A 15523-nucleotide genomic window follows, 5' to 3' on the forward strand; every position below is an offset into this window, starting at 1 on the left:
GGGCGTTCATGTCTGGCAAATCTATTAACATTCTTTTCAACTGTTTTCAAATCAGCGTATGACGGACACGATTATGATGTGATATACCTCGACTTTAGCAAAGCCTTCGACAGAGTCCCCCACGAAAGACTTATATGAAAAGTGGAGGCTCGTGGAATTGGAGGAGATATTCTGAAATGGATTAGGGTGAGGTTACAGGGCAGGGAACAGCGAGTGGGCATTAACGGCACTAAATTCGATTGGGGCAACGTCACTAGTGGAGTACCCCAAGGCTCAGTACTTGGACCATTATTATTTATTATATACATACACGACATAAATATAGGCGTAGACAGCAACATAAGTAAATTTGTTGACGACATTAAAATAGGGCGTGTAATTAAATCTGACGTGGATTCCGCAAAACTACAGGAAGATCTAAACAAGTTTTTCGAATGGTCTGAAAAATGGCAGATGAAATTGAATGTGGACAAATGTAAAGTATACTTAGTCTAGGAGAAGTAAACAGAGAAACCAGATATCAGATAAACAACGTTGTTATAGAGAAACCCGACAGTGAGAAAGATTTAACAGTAAAGAGAAGTAAGAATCTTAAACCAAGTCAACAATGTGCATTTGCTCGAAACAAGGCTAATGAAGTACTTGGGTTCATACAAAGGAGTGTTAGTTACAAGACTAGCGAGGTTATCCTAAAACTATATCTAGCGCTTGTGAGACCTCACTTGGATTACGCAGTTCAGGTCTGGTCACCGTACTACAGGATGGATATAGAATCCTTAGAAAGAATTCAGAGGAGAATGACAAGACTAATCCCGGGCATTAAGAACCTTGAGTACAGAGACAGGTTAAAGCATCTTAATTTGCACTCCCCCGAGAGACGTAGCGTGAGGGACGATATGATCAAGGTGTATAAATGGAAGTCAGGGTTAAACAAGGGTGATATAACAAAGGTACTCAAACTATCCAGCCAGGAGCGAACTCGTAAAAATGGTTTTAAATTATACAAATTTAGATTTAGGCGCGAAATAGGTAAACATTGTTTTGGAAATAGAGTAGTGGACGAGTGGAACAAGTTACCAAATATCATCATTAACTCAAATACGCTGGATAGTTTCAAACGGTTGAATGGATACATGAGCGATAGGGGTTGGGTGTAAACGGGACTAACCAGTATGGGCCAATTGGCCCGCTGCAGTTTCCTCCATTCTTATGTTCTTATGTTTTACGCTGACGTAACGAAATATTTGTGGACACCATCTTCTGCCTTCATTGATGGTATGAGAGGTGGTGGTGATGGTACACTAGTTGGGAAGGGTGGTGGTGGTACTTAAGGAGGGGGAGGTGTTGATGATGATGGTTATGAAGGGCGGCGACTAGGGAGGGTGGGTGTGGGGGTGGTGATGATGATGATGGTGGTAGCTACGGAGGGTGAGTATGGGGGTGGTGGTAGATGACACAAAGCTTAGGAGGTGAATGGGGTGGTGGTGATGATGATGGTTGTAGCTAGAGGTGAGTATGGGGTGATGATGATGGTGTAGCTAGGGAGGGTGAGTATGGGGTGGTGGATGATGATGAGTGGTATGCTAGGGAGGGTGAGGTGGTGTGGTGATGATGGTGGTGGTAGCTAGGGAGGGTGAGTATGGGGGTGGTGGTGATGATGATGGTGGTAGCTAGGGAGGGTGAGTATGGGGGTGGTGGTGATGATGATGGTGGTGGTAGCTAGGGAGGGTGCGAGGGTGATAGCAAGTATTACATACAGTAGGGTGTAGGGTGCTAGCTCGCCTCATTGCGTCATTTGCATGTGTTCCACTTAGCTTATCTGGCCTTAGTGGCGAGCGGCGGTATATGTGTGTGGTGGTGCGATGGTGGTGGTAGTGATGGTGATATTGTGAGTGGTGGTGGTAATGACAGTGATAGTGTGAGTGGTGGTGGCGGCAAACATCATTTTGCCAACTTTTTTAATCTCTGATGTAAGTTATGTATTCTAGCAGAATTATCACCTAACTAATATAGTCTAACATTTCACTGACGTAAATAGTTTACTGTGATGTAATACTCTGATATTTAACAACGCACTCACATTAGGTCTCACAAGAAGGGTCGTATTAATAATAGTGTGTCTTCACTCTTTTGGCTCGAGCTATGACCCTCCCATTCTCCCTCTTCCCGTCGCTTTATGATTGGGTCAAATCAACCCACTTGAGACGGCTGACACATCGTATATGTAGAGAGACTCTTGTAGACCTGACATATAATAAGACAGACGCGCTCCTGTGTCTCCACTCTGGGCACTGTTGCGACTACAGTACTCTCAAGAGAATTGAGAGCAATTCTCCATTCAAAGGCGAATCTATATCCCAAATTGAAAGATCTAAAAGCTGGGCTTGTGAAATTATCGCCCCATGGAGGTTAAAACTGTGATCGTACGTATGGAAGTTTTATGTCGTACATTAAGGACAAATTGTTGTTTCTATACATACTTTCGCGATGATGTCACAGGATTCCCAGCATCGCGCACCATCATAACGGGAGTGGGAAACTAAGACGTAGCATCAGAGCCAGTGTTGTCGTATGGGCCACACATTATCAGGCCATAATGGTTTTATTGACCACTAACTCCTCCATTACATGCATTTTCCTTCTCCCTTCACTGTCATAAAAAGAATTATCAACTTTCCTTTACCAGCCGTGTTATTTGCCAGCTGCGTTACTTGTCAGCCATGTTACTAGAAACCCCCAAGCAATATAGTATTTTGTCATCTTAGTTCAGAAGGCAAAATAAAGCCCGTGTTGACAACAGATAACACTGGCGTTACTAAGCGTTTGTTTCCTGTCTCTCTCGCGGCTGCCTGTTGTTGTCAAGCAGAAGCTCCCGGATGTGCGAGAGCATGTATTGTTTACTGGTTAAACTCTCGAACACAAGGACGTAAGTTATCGTACTCAAGAGGTCAAGTCTTCACATTCAAGAGATTAAACCATCGTACTCAAAGGGCAAAGTCATCGTCCACAGGCGATTAAGCCATCTTACTCAAGGGGTTAAGTCGTTTTACTTAAAAGAGTTAATTCATCGTATTCAAGGGTGAAAGTCATCGTTTCAAAGAGTTAAGTCATCACACTCAAAGGGTTTATTTTTAAGCCAGCCCATGTGTTTGCGTGTGTGTGTGCATGTGTGTGTCTTTGTGCATGTGTGCTTGTCTACGTGTGTGTTTGTGTTTATAATACAAACCAGTGCAGAGATAGCTCTTTTCTGGTATGGTACAGCAGACTTTCACTATGCTTTCACCAGCCCGAGGAAAAGTCATCCCAGGAGAGTGCACTGCTTCTCCAGACGTGTGAAAGCTAAAGAAAGTCGGAGCTCTTAAAATTATGTCAGCTTCGCAGGTTGCAACATCCTGTAGTCTAGTTGTCGTGTACCTTATTCCATATACTGTACATGTTTTACTTGATACATCTCATCATGGTAGACAATGGGTTGACTAATGCCCATTTGCACTTGTTTGCTTGCATTGTCCCTCAAGCAGATGTAAACAAAATTGAATTAAAGTGTACGGCCAGACATGTGTCCTGTTCCAACACTACGTTTAGAACTGCGAAAAAATAGAACCATATAGGGACAGATCCAAGCACACTGTACAGTATATGCAATGGCACAGCACTTTATCTCTGATGGCAAGACAGCTGATATACTAAGACTGTATCCACATGTGACATTTAGATAGCTAAACAAACACCTATATACAGAACTAAACAGTGTTGCCATACTAGAAATACTCTTAACATTCAACACCACATTATCCTGACTACCGGAGATTGATTAACACTCTTTATGGCCTCTGCTCTGTAAACCTTTGTGCGCTACCGCACACAGGATGAGTATGGGGTGCGCAATAAACTAGCTGCTATTCGCGGCAAAATTCAAGTGATGCACAGGAACGCCACCCCATTATGTAAATCTATACCACTGTCTATGTGTACGCCACCATAATAATAATGTATATACATATATATATATATATATATATATATATATATATATATATATATATATATATATATATATATATATATATATATATATATATATATATATTCCGATAGTATTATTGAATATCGTCGTTTGTTTATGTTAAACTCTAACGACACTTAGTTTGGTTATGTCTCCTCCTCCTCACCTCGTCGACACTGCCAGACTAAACTATTGGTTGCTAAAAATCCGCCATTGTAACTCGCTAAAGAAGTCGAAATTCAATACCATTGACGCGTTGTTGTGCGCGGGGGGAGGGGAGGGTAAAGAGGAGAGGAAGGGGGCGAGGGGAGTCTTTAATCAGTAGGAAGGAGAAGGGGGTAAGGGGTTTCTGTGACTAGTAAGGGGGAGGGGGATAACCAGAACCAGAGAGATGAGGGGGAGGGGAGGTGGTAGTCTTGGGGTGCGAGGTGTCAGAAGGCAAGAGGCAGGTGGTATACCAGGCCGCTAGCGGACTCCGCCAGCACCCTCGGTCCCTCTCTCTCTCTCTCCTCCACCACCACCAGCCACGCCACAGTGAGCAACAACAAACCCTTTGCTTCTAATTCGCAAGGACTCCTAAGATTTATTTCCCCTTCGTACCGCAGGAGAGGATGTACAGTAGGCAGTCCAATTATAGTTCAGTGGCGGGAACAATTTCTAGGCCATCGTAATTATGGCAGTGAGAAGGACCCAGTCAGCTACGTCCTCACATCACCAGTTACGGAGAATTTCTGAGAATCTGAACCCTGCTCTTAGTAGTCTCTCTCTCTCTCTCTCTCTCTGATATAAGTCTGGTCAACGTTAATGGTTACACACACACACATACACAATGGTAGGTGACGACGACATCCATGGAGATGGTGACATAGTGAGGTAATGATCACAACTTAGACAGATAGAAAGATAGACAGATGGATAGACAGATAGATACATAGATAAAAATCGCCTTACGAGTTGATATTGATTCAGCCTGTACATAGACAGATCAGGTATACAAACAATGGGAAAGAGAAAGTCAATTGATGGATAGCCAAGGTAAATCCATTATATGTTCATTATACGTTAATTCATTTTCAGTGTATCCTTTTTGCTCATTCCCCAGACACTAATTTAAACGGTATATAGTTTAGGGCAGGTGTATCCCTCAGGTAATCAAGAACGTCAGTGATCGTTGTAACTAGTAGCGAAACTTAGAACAGCATATCCCATAGCTGGGTTACCTCACGACACACAGGCAGACCACAGAACAGTTACTAGTCTTTAAGCACAATTATTCATTGAGACGCCTTTTGAAGTGTTGTCTGTAACGATTTCAAAACTACGATTTTCTTTATCTAGTCAAGAAAGTTAATATTAATGTACAGCTGCAGTGGGCTGGAATTGGCCGCTGAGATCCGCCTTGGGTTGTAGTGTGAAGGAGGCTGTCTCAGGGTGACTGTTTTCGCCCCCAGTATCATTCATTTAATAACAGAAGATTATTGGTCCTTTTCAGAACCAATAGGAACACTCTAGGTGGTTTGGTATGTTGGCCGTGAAATCAATATCATATTTTCAGTCATAAGTGATTGACCCAGGTTATTATTATACATGTTAAAAAACACGATTACTGAAAATATTATTCAGATCACAAAAGTGTATTGTCCGTATGTAATCTGCATGACTCAGCTTATAGTCTTTCATTATTAAGTTTAAAGTCTCTGATCTAAATTTATATATTTCCTTACACACACTTGCATCCGTTCCTGATGTTATAGACGCGAGCGAGTTGGTGTGTACAGTAATTATAAAGAACACCCATGATCCGTTCTTGTTTCAAATGCATACAAGTCTAAATAACATGATAAAGAATATTGTCGTGTGCAGTAAATAATGGAGTACAAACTGATATTTTACATATATATTTTCCACGGGGAAACTCTGTAAACACAAACATCAAGAAGCTTTGTGTACACCGTGTAGTTTCAAGGCACGATGGCACGCCAACCAGAAATTCGGTGAAGACTAAAAAAGATGAATGTATATTACCCCAAGTGTAATAATATTTATTCTTCGTAGTTAAACAAGCAAATATAATTGTGTTATCTGATAGTTAAGTTTGTATAGGTTTTGGTAAGTATCGGTTAAATGGATTGATGGTGTTTATAGTGTGGATTTGTGGTGACAACGACAGTGAGGCTGCGGTGGTGAATGGTGAATCAATGCTGTCGAGCGAGGTGAACACAACACTGTTTAGTGAAGGGGTACGAACTGTGTGAGGCAAGACGACTGACGAACATTAACTGACGTAATGTGAGAATTTATATTTATATATTTTAAAGGAATCTATGCTCTTCTTTTCACTAATGTATGTGAGGGGAAGCAAAAACAAACCTGCATACACGTTTTCTTTCATTCGTTGCCACTCTGTCATCTTATTGTTGTATAAGATGTGTTTTGATTTATTTCAGTAGATCTAATGGAAATAAAATACTCGAGCAAAACTATTACGCAGAGTGTGTGAGAGAGAGAGAGAGAGAGAGAGAGAGAGAGAGAGAGAGAGAGAGAGAGAGAGAGACGTACGTGACAGAGCGAGAGAGATAGCTGGGTTAGTCAGTGGTCCTCAGGGCAGGTCAGCACCGCTCCTGCCTTGGTGAAAGTGGTAGGGGCTGCCTGTCACTACTAGCTCTTCATTATAGTAACCAGCAGCGACCGCCCGACACATTTTTGTTTCTCCCAGGATGATTAATTATGTTGGGGTATAGTAAAGTATTGAGTCCTCACCTCCCTCCACCAGCTCTATTAAACACGACTTACTGTATTATATTCAGCGAGGTGACATATTATTTTAGGCTCGCGGTGACTCATAATAGTTGGTGTATTACAATCAAGGACAAAAGTCGTGTCGCAGTTTTGTCCGAAGATTAAATATAACTCGTAAAACATTATGACAGCCCCCTACCACAAGGCAGAGCGCTCCAAAAGTTTAGCCTTCGGCATATGTTTTCACCAAATTTCACGACACGACTTTTGTTTTCATTGTACATGATAATTAACTAGCTATTTAATTATCTACTTACAAGCAACTGATAAGTGGGAGTCGTGAGTTTTTCGGTTTTGTAAATTGTTCACGATATAATTAAAGAAATCTAACAATGTATGAGTCGAAATGAAACCCTTGACATAATATTATTAATAAGAAAAGTAGTATGACAAACAAATACCGGTATGTAGAATATTATTTTGATTTTTGTTTACTTTCTCTGTGCTCTAGATAATGATGTTTTGATATCTTAACTCAGTTTTGCTCCTTGGCTCTGACGTCAGGCAACCTTGTGACGTCATCAACACGCCCACACACACAGGTCTGCCAGGCCTCACTAGATTATGTTTTTATAAAAATTATGAATAAAATAATCATCAATCTTTTAACCCTTTACACATGTCACCCACAATCTCCATAAATCAAAAATCTCAAAACCGCACCGAGTAATGTAACATACTGTGCAGTACACGCAGTTGTAAGATCCAGCTCAACCAACTCGAAATACTTTATTCCACCCTATATGACGGATAAGTGTACATGGATGGAGCTGATGTGCTTAACAGCCGACCTTTCTGTTGAGTCTCACAAAAATCTGTCACTCGTAGATTTAGATTTTTAAAGTGCCCCGGAGGGGGCTAGTTTATTGGGCACCCCCTTACATCCTGTGCAAGGTAGCGTTGGGTGCTCTCCGGCCTCCATCACTGACCTTCACCTTTGACGCACTTCCTCCATCAATACGCTGTACTCTCACCAACCCTCCAAACTGTTATGAAAATAGATAAACCATATTGTGGTATCTATAGTTCACACACAGACAAACACAAACAGGATTGTGGACAAAACCTAGATTTTCATTGTTTTATTAAAAGTCTGGGCATTCTTTTTCGATAAGCCCGTAAAGCAGATAAACACGACCCCCTCCCCGCCCTTGTCATAAAACTGAGAGATAATGAGTGATGATAGAATGAACAGCACCTGACAGTACTCATCAGAGTGCACACCAAGACGTCCAGAAGTTTGACCTTGATCAATGATTTTTTTGTGACCTGACTCGTATGGTAGTAAATGAAGATATAAGAGTGTGCCTAACTAGTTAACTGAAGCCCGAAGATAAATATGACGTTAAATAAATAACTTAACAAATGCACAAATACCTGTACAGTGAACTCTAACTTAAATAGATAGAGCATCACATACAAGGAATATTCATCTTGCGAGCTTTAGGTTCTCAGGTCCCAGAGTAACACAGATGTGCGTGCGTGTGACCTCGTCCAGAGAGAGATTCTGAGAGGTTCACAGTATCAGTTTCCCCCACACTACCTCACTGGTAATGAGAGAACAACTCTCTTGTCTCCCGTCAGGTACAACAGAGAGATGGCGGACATCAATAATGTCAGTATTACATCATCCAATTTACATGCCCCTGTCTGCTGCCTCTTAACCCTATCTCATACCCCTGCCTCCTGCCCTACACCCCTGCCTCCTGCCCTACACCCCCTGCCTCCCTGCCCCACACCCCTGCCTCCTGCCCCACACCCCTGCCCCCACACCCTGCCTCCCACCCCACACCCCCTGCCTCCACCCCACACCCCTGCCTCCTGCCCCACACCCCTGCCTCCTGCCCCACACCCCTGCCTCCTGCCCCACACCCCTGCCTCCTGCCCCACACCCCTGCCTCCTGCCCCACACCCCTGCCTCCTGCCCTTCACCTATGTCTGCTGTCCCACGCCCTGTCTGCTGCCCCACGCCCCTGTCAGCTGGCCCACACCCTGTCTGCTACCCCACGCCCCTGTCTGCTGGCCCACGCCTCTGTCTGCTGTGTTTAAACAGGTTATTATCAGGGAAAATATACGTCGTCGTCCAGCCATCACAAGCTGTAGATTATTATCGTACATCACAACACTTCTCTTTGTTATGTAAAAAAAAAGTGTTAAAAAAAAACTAAACAAACTCACCTTACACTCAACCCACAGCCGTACTCAGATCTCTCTCTCTCTTTAATTACTCCTAGTCGCTCTTCAGTTTAGCATGATATCCCATTTTATCCAGTGTGAATCAAAAAGAAAAATAATACGTCAGACAACATAATCCTAAAATTAAAGCTAAATAAACCCAGAAAGTGAAAATAAATTAATCCTGAATACTGGGTCATATAAACCCTATATTGAAAACAAAAATTCACGCCTGTGTAGTCGGCGGAATAGGGGAAGCTAAAGTTATGTTTTCAATGGGAGTGTACCGGTACTGCCGCTCACACCATCCTCGGAGAATAACCGTTCACAACATAGGGGCTGCGTTTGAAACCTCATGATTAGGTTTTCCATATAAACTTGGACGATGTGACAATAACTTAATACCTAACAGATAATTACTGTGTTGTGAGGCTTTTGCATAAGAGGTGTCAGAGGGTGGCTGGAGGTAAGAACGGCTTAACTGGTGACTTTGGCGTGAGGTGAAGAGCAAGGAAGGAGTTTGGTTTTTAGTTCTTTGACATTTACAGCAGTACATTAATCTGGTGTACCTTCTCTTTCTGCTGTGTTCTTCTCCTCTTCCGTATTTATTATTATCTGTACGTAAATGTGTTCTTATATCTAGATAGCTGTGAGAGGAGAAGATTTTAGTTATACTGTATAGAGTAACCTTTAACCACCCCCCTGTACAAGGGTCTCCCCTGAGTGTGTATCAACAGCTCCTGGCTTCTGCTTATTTTGACGGCGCTTAATCCAGTTTGAGTATAAAATCATTTCTATTCTTTTGGAATAGCTATGTAACAGTCTGATATTTTTAGTTAATACTGTCATGACTGAAAATATTTTCATGTAAAGTAAGAGATTATGGACTATAGATTATAATAATAATGCACATAATAAAGTATAAAATAGTATGTAAGGAGAGAGGATAACGAGGGAGCAGTTGACCGTGGCCTCCTCCTCCCCTGCAGCACACAGAGTCTAGCGAGGGAATCCCTGTGGGCGAGGCTGTGGATGATCCCCAGTGCCCGCCCCCGATGAAACCCTTCGAAAGAGAGATGTGCAGCGCCCCCGCCTGTCTCCACCACCACCAGTGTTCACAGGGGCGCGCCTGTTGCTTCAACGGCTGCCTTCACACCTGCCTCCTCCAGGTGGACAGTCCTCCAGGTAAGTCATGTGTCTGGTATCAGCCTCTTCCTGGCGTCTATCTCCTGCCTGGGATTATTTTTTTCTGAGGAATAATGATATACTGCGTTGTGCAAAGAGGAACGAATTGATAATGTAAGGCACAGTTTGATAAATAGCGGGATTGATTAATAATAACATAGTGGTATGAATTGATAATTGGTACTAAAAATTCGTGTCTTTTAATTGAAATATTTCACCGATGGATTACAACAATTACATATTTGGTATGCGATTTTTACAAGTCTTTTGTAGATAATATTGTGTCTAGAGTAAGATACTACACCTCTCAACAGCGATGATTTAATGGACGGTGTACGATAAGTTCTCCCCTTAAGAACGATAATTTAGGTGTCAGAGCAAGATCCTTTTACGTCCTGGCTGAGATATAGTAAAGTCGGTAATTTAACCCCACGAGTAAGACAATTGACTCCCTTCAGTACGATGATTACGAGGTGTTACACGGAGTGAATTCAGTCCCTGACCTCTGACCTCAGAAATTCTTACGTTAAACTTTATATTGTTGACTTAAAATATGAGAGCACACCTCATATCCTTGAAGTACGATGACCAGTGCGTGGGTCCTGATGAAACCTCTGAATGCGCAGATTACGTTTATGTATCACAACAACTTGGTGAGTGTAATGATATTGCCCATGGGTCATCACAAACCCTTGAGTTTAATAATTAACCCATGAATCATGAGAACCCTTTGTGTATGATATATTAACCCATAAGTTCTAATAACAACCCCATTAAGTACCAGTACTTTTTTTTTCTAATTAAGACCAACGTCGCACGACTGATCGATGAAGTGAAATACATGTTTGAAGTGAAAGAAGGAAAGAGGGCATTCCACACCCCAGCGCCAGGGACCTCATGTGTGGGTGAGTCAGCACGTGTATGGTTGTGTATTTGTTGGAGGACCTGAACCTCATCCAAGTGTTCAAGTTGAGCGAATATTTAAAATAGTAAATGAGGAAGAGTGAGCCAGGACCATAGCAAAGAAGTGCTCAAGTGAACGCATCAGTAACGTGACAATGACGCCATTGTTTTGTAACACATAAGTTCACAAACAAGAAATGTGCCCAGCCAATGCCTCTACTGTACTAATAAAGCCCATTAAACCCATGGATCATGGTGACAACCCTTAAATACATCCACATGTCAGGTAACTTACTTGGCATGAGCAATACAGTAATGGTGTACAGCTTAGGCTTACTGGGTTGCATTTATCAACAACTTGCCAAGACAGCAGAGTATGTCGTGTGTCAACAGTGACGTCACCAAACCGCTGACAGAGAGAGTTGGTCGACTGCTGAAGAATATGGTTTTTGCTGTGGTTAATTTAGCTCCATATATAGTGTCCGTTCGACATGATTGTGAAACACGCTTATTCAGCTCTACATGTGAAACAGCTGATTATCTAAATTAATTAACTGGCGCATAATGTTATGTGATTCACTGGCTGATGAGGAAACATCATGGTTATCCCGCGCTTATGCAATCTTGTAACCAATTCTTCACTAATCTGGGTAAATACCGCTCTATTCATTTTGGTTAAAGCGTCACTTTATGATGATGTCACCATTGGAGAGTAGCACACACAGACCAACACTTACTCAATGTTTCTAAAAAAAAAAAATTCTTTGCCTTGATTCTGCTGGTGAGATGACGTCACGGTGTAGGTGAGCTGTGGTTGACATGTTGTTGTTTTTTCCACACACCACGCCCACCATACACCCCACCACGCCCACCATACACCCACCACGCCCACCATACACCCCCACCACGCCCACCATACACCCACCACCCACGCCACCATACACCCCACCACGCCCACCATACACCCCACCACGCCCACCATACACCCACCGCCCACCATACACCCCGCCCACCATACCCACCACGCCCACCATACCCCATCCCGCCCCCATCCCGCCCCCTATTCCCCCCCGCCCCATACACCCACCGCCCCCATACACCCCATCCCGCCCCCCTCCCCACCCGCCCCCGCCCCATCCCGCCCCCATACCCCACCGCCCACCATTCACCCCACCACGCCCACCGTTCACCCCACCCCGCCCACCAACGCCCACCATGCCACCCCAACACGCCCACCATATACTCCACCACGCACACCATTATACCCAACCACGCTCACCATGCATCCCACCATGCACACCCACCACGCCCATCATTTACCCCACCCCCACGCCCTCTACCGATGTGCTTTATAGTTAAATTCTTGATTTATTACAACTAATGAAACTATTGGATGGCAGTCGTGTTTGTGGTCAGTTTAAGCACCTATTTTTAACAAATATACAGACATGGTCAAAGTTCCCTTGGTACTTGGTAATATCTGATACGTACAGTACTTGTGGGTCATTTATATGATTGGTTTATAACTGCTGAATTCTTCTTTTATCATAATTTACGCCAGATAAGTGATTATACTGTAGTCTGCCAACAACATGACAAAAACACTATACCGTAATACAAAGACAAATCCGAGTATTGTATATAGATGTTAGAACCTCAACCTTCCTTACCTACATGACCTTCAGGTAAATGATGCCAGGGACTGACAAAAATGCACTGTATACGGAATTTTGTTTCAGTTGTACACCCACTAAAAAATTATTCGGCACCCGTGTCATATTGTATCACGCCGTAATGGTGTCGAATAATGTTTTAGTGGGTGTACATTCCAGTCAACCAGCAACACTCCTGTCTGTCTGTCTCCACTCACCACACAACTCTTTGACAAGGCAGAATATCAACGTTGCTTGACAAACAAACAACAAGCTGCTGACTATGTCCTGACGCTTCTGGCCACACCCAAGCTAACTGTGTGGTGTTTGTAGTACAATGACTGTCTCAAGACACTCAACCATCGCCCACCAACACTACACTAAGTTCATCCCTGAAAATCAACACTGTAAAAGGACGTAATATAACGATTAAGTAAAAAAAATTGTCAACGTTCGACACTGTTGAAAGTTAAAGAAAACCTCGCGTTTTTTAACACCAAACACACACACACACACACACACACACACACACACACACACACACACACACATTAACATTAACCCTTTCCCAGCGGGAGGTTACCCTAAGCTGAATAAAATCATCTGGCGGTAGCCAGAATAAAATGGCAAGTGCGTGACACGCGGTGAAAGGGTTTATAACTCTTTTGTGCCCTGTATCCCTTAGTATCGAGTCACTCGTGTTGGAAAAGATTTGTAAAATGTACTAACAGTAATAGACATTGTAGTGTAGGGGAGGAGCGAGGCGGAAGGGTGAAGGAAGCGGGGAACGTGGAAGTTGGGAGAGAGAGATTGTGGAGGGTAGTCTGGAGTGAAGGAAGTTTGAGTGGAGGGAAGGCGGGAGTAAAGACAGAAGGAAAGAGTGAGTGTGGTTAGGGCAAGAGGGGGAGTGTTGAGGGAGGGACTGGGGGAGGGAGGAATGATGGAGCGGGAGACGGAATGTGGAAGGGGCGAGATAGTGTGGGTGTAGATGGAGGGAGGGAATGTGGAGGAAAGGTGGGAGGAGCAGTAGAGGGAGAGTGGGTGGAGTGAGGGAGTGTAGAGGGAAGGATGGATTCTGGAGGGAGGGAAGGGGTCTGGACGGAGGGAGGAGCGTGGAGAGATGGAGGGCGTCAGCAGCCCCACACACTGGGCACGAGGCCAACTGTTTACTTGTACTGTACCCCGCCCTGTCTAGCGCTTCGACCCGCATGGCACGTCTCCTAGTGTGTCACATGGTTTGTTTCCTAGTATATCACAAGGTGTCCGTCTCCTAGACTCTCACATGGTGTGCCTCTTAGTGTGGCACATGGAATGTCTATTGGTACGTCACATGATTGGTCTCCTAGTGTTACATGATGTGTCTCCTCGTGTGTCACGTGATGTATCTCCTAGTGTCACATGATGTGTCTCCTCATGTGTCACATGATGTGTCTCCTAGTATGTCACATGATGTGTCTCCTAGTATGTCACATTATGTGTCTCCTAGTATGTCACATGATGTGTCTCCTAGTATGTCACATGATGTGTCTCCTAGTATGTCACATTATGTGTCTCCTAGTATGTCACATGATGTGTCTCCTAGTATGTCACATGATGTGTCTCCTAGTATGTCACATGATGTGTCTCCTAGTATGTCACATGATGTGTCTCCTAGTGAATCACATAATGTTCCTAGCGTGTCACGTAATGTATCTCCTAATGCGTCACAATCCTCCTAGTGTTACATTATGTATCTCCTGATGTGTCACAAAATCATCCTAGTATGTCACATTATGTGTCTCCTCGCGTGTTACATAATGCTCCTAGTGTGTCACATAATGTACCTCCTGATGTGTCACAAAACCCTCCTAGTGTGTCACATCCTGATCGAGGTCAGTCGTATACCAATGAAGCGGTTTGGCGCCACAAAAATTTAATTCTCAGCTGTGTCGCGGCAAATCTGAAACAGCTGACCGCCGTCTGCTTGGGTGTATGACTCACAGTGGGTTAATATCTCACAGTGGGTTAATAACTCACAGTGGTTTACTCACAGTGGGTTAATGACTCACAGTGGGTTAATGACTCAGTGGGTTAATGACTCACAGTGGGTTAATGACTCACACTGGGGTTATATGCATATAACGGTGTGGGTTATATGCTGATATGTACCAGATTGGATAAAGTGAGTTAAATACTTTTTAGTTGTGTGACTGTACACAGGTTAATTATCCAGAACTGGGAATAATATAATACCTGGACAGAGAACCTAACCTAACCTAACCACACCCATGTGAATAATCCAGACTGGTCCCTGGGCTGGGGGAGTTGTGTGATCCCTCGGTAAACATTATCTTAACATGTACGTAAACTTAACCTAGTTTTAATCTTAATAATACAATTCAGTTATATATGTAGTTTAATAATAATAATATTAATAATAACAGCAACAACTACAATTACAATCATAATAGCGACAATAATAACAACAGTAATAATAATAATAATTCTTCACGGTTTATTTCTGCACAATAATCAGAGTAATATACATAAACCATTACAATAGCAACAAATAATAGTAAAGACAATCTACACTCATTATCAAACACGTGGTTAACTATAGTCACATAATGGAGACGTAGTTATCCTGTGTATACTAATGTAAATAATGCGTGGTTAGGGTTAGGATACGGTAATTACTGACAGGCGTTGATATTTGCATTTTCATTCTTGTTAAGTAGGATAAGACAGCAATGAAATTCCCCTATTAAAAGGTTAGTGCGCTCAATAGTCCTCGTGCGTGATGATGCATTTTTACATCTTTATT

The 15523-nt window shown here is 43.0% G+C and overlaps 1 protein-coding gene across 1 annotated transcript in view; it reads left to right on the forward strand.

The window, feature by feature from the left end:
* Window positions 1–15523, forward strand: part of LOC121862343 — a 57099-nt gene that overhangs the window by 14821 nt on the left and 26755 nt on the right. The window contains exon 2 of the mRNA XM_042360564.1: window positions 9970–10165. Within this exon, the coding sequence (XP_042216498.1) occupies window positions 9970–10165 (196 nt within the window). The remainder of the gene's footprint in view (window positions 1–9969; window positions 10166–15523) is intronic.

This window comes from Homarus americanus, unplaced genomic scaffold (genome assembly GCF_018991925.1).
Source record: "Homarus americanus isolate GMGI-L3 unplaced genomic scaffold, GMGI_Hamer_2.0 scaffold31037, whole genome shotgun sequence".
Classification (NCBI taxonomy): Eukaryota; Metazoa; Arthropoda; class Malacostraca; order Decapoda; family Nephropidae; genus Homarus; species Homarus americanus.